The sequence below is a fragment of the Elgaria multicarinata genome, chromosome 21 (genome assembly GCF_023053635.1).
Source record: "Elgaria multicarinata webbii isolate HBS135686 ecotype San Diego chromosome 21, rElgMul1.1.pri, whole genome shotgun sequence".
In the NCBI taxonomy this organism is placed as follows: Eukaryota; Metazoa; Chordata; class Lepidosauria; order Squamata; family Anguidae; genus Elgaria; species Elgaria multicarinata.
Window position 1 is genome coordinate 11,205,435 of NC_086191.1, and position 3,536 is coordinate 11,208,970.

Sequence of the window (3,536 nt, forward strand, 5' to 3'; positions counted from 1 at the left end):
GGGCAATGTAGAAGGCTGGAAGTGAGCAGACAGGGGATGGTGGGAGGGCGGAAAAGTCAAGGCGCAGGGCCAAAATCAGGCAAGGACCAGAGGGCGACTGATTAGGGATCAGGTCCCAGGGGCGGAAGGACCAGGATGGTCAGACGGCACAGCAAAGGCACTGGCGCCCATTGAAAGAGAGACGAGGCTGAAGCGGCATCCCAGGTGGGGGAGAAGCAGGTGGCGAGGATGGGGGCCCAGCAGAGGAAGAAGCCCTGGACAGGTGGGAGCTCCTCCCTGCGGGTGGGTGGCTCTGCAGGCTGGCCTGCCGCTCAGCTCGGCCTCTCCGTCGGCTTCTTCCTGGTGGAGGTGGCAGCCAGCCGAATGACGGGGTCCCTGCTTCTGCTCTCGTCTGCCTTCCACACCCTAGCAGGCGCCCTGGCACTAGCAGTGGCCTTGGCGGATGCCTGGCTGGCTGCTGAAAGACCCTCCAGAGCGAGGAACACCTTTGGCTGGGCCCGGGCCCGGACTGTCGGCACGCTGGTTGGCACCGTCTTCTTGAGCGCCTTGTGCCTCGCTCTGGTGCCCGAGGCGCTTCGCCGGGCAGCTGATCCTCGGGCCACGGAGCACATGCTGGCGCTGATGGGCATCGGGGCCGTGGGGATCCCCATCCACCTGGCCAGAGCAGGGTTGCAGGAGGGGCGTCCCCAAGTTCCAGGCACCAGACACTGCTGTAGCAGGACGAAGGTTATCCAAGCAGGGGGTTGCGCCCAGGAGATGGAAGGTGAGTCTGTATATGTGTGTGTGTGGATATACATGAGTGTGCATAGGAGAGGAATGCAGTGGGAGGAGTCAAAATCGATGGACTATGTAATCCAGAGGTTCTGAAAACTGATCTCTAAAGACCGAAGGAAAAATATAGAAGAAAACAGTGGGGGAGGGGGCAAAGATCCGTAGGTGATTCCAGTGTATGATGAAGAGGCAAGCCTGCTTTTTTCCCTTCTTCTGAAAAGTGGCTTGCCTCTTCAGCAGTTCAGGTGGTTGGAGTGGGATGCTAGAACTCAGGATCACCAAGAGAGGGAAAATAAAGTTCTCCTTCACCCAACATAACAACGTATAGATCTCGCCGCTGCAAGGGGGGAGCTATAACCAGCAATTTGAGCTTCGAATCTAGGATAACAAAATGGAGCCTCTGTCGTCAAAGCCAGGCAACTTCTAAATACCAAACATCGGGGATGGGCAACAGGGGGCAGTATCCTGGCCGCACTTCACGCCCTGTTTGTGAGGTTCTCAAAGGCACTCGGCACCTGCGTTGAGGAACAGTGTGCTGGGCTCAGATGAGCGTTGGTTCTGACCCAGCAAGCCAGCCCTTCGCTCCTCTCTTGTCATGCCTCGGTCCTCCATTCCACACTCTTGTTCTTATTCCTCCTCCGCAGACCTGCTGGGGAACGGATCCTCCACAAACGGACGGCGTTGGATGGAGGAGGAAGACAGGGAAGAGGGCACCTTGCTGACTGCGGAGAAACCCGGGCAGTGGCAGGCGCTTTGCCGTGGCTGGGGGATGGCTTGCTTGGGCCCTGTGGCCGTCCTGCTGTATTCTCTTGCTTTCCACCTGCTGCGTCTGGGTCACGCCACCTGCTTCCATCACTGCTCCAAGTCCCCATGTTGGCCCTGGGGTGCTCCTGAGCCGTCGCAGCGCGAACGAGCCCCTTGTTGGCTGCTCTACCTGGACCCCGGGCTGGCTGTGACTGTGGCCGTGGCTCTGCTGCGCGTGGTGTGGCCCACCGTGCGTGGCTCAGCCCTGGTGCTCCTGCAGGCCGTGCCGGAGGAACTGGACCTCCGGCTGCTGGAGCGGCACCTGCGGGCCACAGAAGGGGTGGCAGCATTGCTGGAGCTCCACGTGTGGCAGCTGGACGGCCACGGCAGCTTGGTGGCCATGGCCCACGTGGCCTGCCTCGACGTGGCGGCTTACGAGGCCGTGATAAACAGGGTCCGGCGGGTGTTCTGCGAGCACGGCGTCCACGACGCCACGGTGCAGCCAGGCCTCGGCACTTGCCCAGGTGGGGAGTGCCACAAACGGTGGGGCGAAGCGTCACACAAGAGGGGGCCAGCAACCAGCCCTGCCGTGATCATGGAGTACGAGACCACGGTGTGAGCCAAGCAGGCTGAGCCCTGGAGGGAAGATGGGTGACGTGGAGGATATCTCAGAAGCTTCTAGAACAGCCTAGTCGTGCTCCCCTTGTGCCTTCTTTCCGTGGTTTCTGCTGTAGGAATCCTAGCGCCTAGCTAATTACAACAGAACAACATGAGCTGCAAAGGGGGCAGGTAGAAGGACTCCAATAGAAGCGGGGAACCTGTGGACATCCAGATCTTGGACTACAACACCTATAATCCCCGGCAACATCCGGAGGGCCACCAGTTGCCAACACCTGGCCTACAGGAAAGAAATGAGCAAAGATTTCAGAATACAACCCCACTCCGTCCTTCCAGTAAGATCCAATACCTCACCTCACAGTTTCAGAGAGAGGCCTGTGTCCCCAAAACGCTTCTAGCCTTTACCTCACAACTCTCTTCCAGCTTTCTCTCCTGTTCCCCTCAAAACCCCTCTTTTCTTTTTTCGCAAAAGCTTAAGCCAGAATAAATTTCTGGGCCTTTAAAGTGCCACCAGATTCCTTGTTGGTTTTGCTGCAAGGAACTTAATATAGCTACCCTTTTGGGGGGGAAATATGCATACATACCCACATCCTGGACATTAAGTAGATGTAACACTGCAGGACTCACCCAGTGCTGTGGAAACGGCATCACAGTGACCTGCTGGTCTGTTCCAGGGGCCTGGGTGTTCTGAGTTCCAATCCTACCATCCCTGCTATCATGTAGGTCACAAACACAAGGCAGATGGAAGAGGAGAAGACAAAAAACGTAGATGTTTCAGGGGTGACTTGCCCTCCCACTTGGGTTCACCCCTTCCAATAAAGTGTACAAAAATAAACAGCCTAGGAAATAAAATCCAAGGGACGTTTCGGTGTTTTATTGCTTGCTAGTTGCAGTGGATGAAGAAGGGAGGGGGGCTAGCTGCGGAGGGCAGGGGCGGAATCAAGGATCGTCCAAGGCTTCTACACCCTTTCGGACAATTCCATCATAAGCTGCCCTACAATGCTGGAAGAAAGGACAGAATTAGTGCCCTGCCCCACCAAGCTACCCGCAATTTTAACGTTGTATAGTTTGTGGAGTGTAAACCTTCCAGAATTCTGACACATTAGCTGGGTTCACACGACACGCTAACCCACATTCATGGCCGAGTGTGGGTTGTCATTGAAGCGTGGGTTGCTGTGTGGTCCAATCCCACCTGTGCCAACAAACCATGGGTTGTTAACCGCAAGCAACCCATGAAGAGAACCCATGGTTTGTTGTTGGGTTATTAACAGTGGGGTTTTCATGGTTTGTTAGCACGCCTGGGTTCAGACAGTACAATGACCTCATGGTTCAACGACAACCTACACTCAACCTTGAACAGAGGTTACCATGTTATGTGCACCCAGCCATTTTGCTGCCCCTAG

At 56.2% G+C, this 3,536-nt stretch overlaps 1 protein-coding gene across 1 annotated transcript; it reads left to right on the plus strand.

Moving 5' to 3' along the window:
• Positions 1–228: 228 nt before the first annotated feature.
• LOC134412365 (proton-coupled zinc antiporter SLC30A1-like) lies at positions 229–2,134 on the plus strand. Its single transcript, XM_063146269.1, has 2 exons — positions 229–763; positions 1,416–2,134. The coding sequence occupies exons 1-2, from the start codon at positions 229–231 to the stop codon at positions 2,132–2,134; spliced, it is 1,254 nt and encodes a 417-aa protein (XP_063002339.1).
• The last annotated feature ends 1,402 nt before the right edge of the window (positions 2,135–3,536 follow it).

Bases quoted from the DNA above. Each gene is read 5' to 3' on its own strand.
- LOC134412365 (XM_063146269.1), top strand. From the start codon at position 229: ATGGGGGCCCAGCAGAGGAAGAAGCCCTGGACAGGTGGGAGCTCCTCC. The intron at 764-1,415 runs GTGAGTCTGTAT...CCTCCTCCGCAG, and splicing joins TTGCGCCCAGGAGATGGAAG to ACCTGCTGGGGAACGGATCC.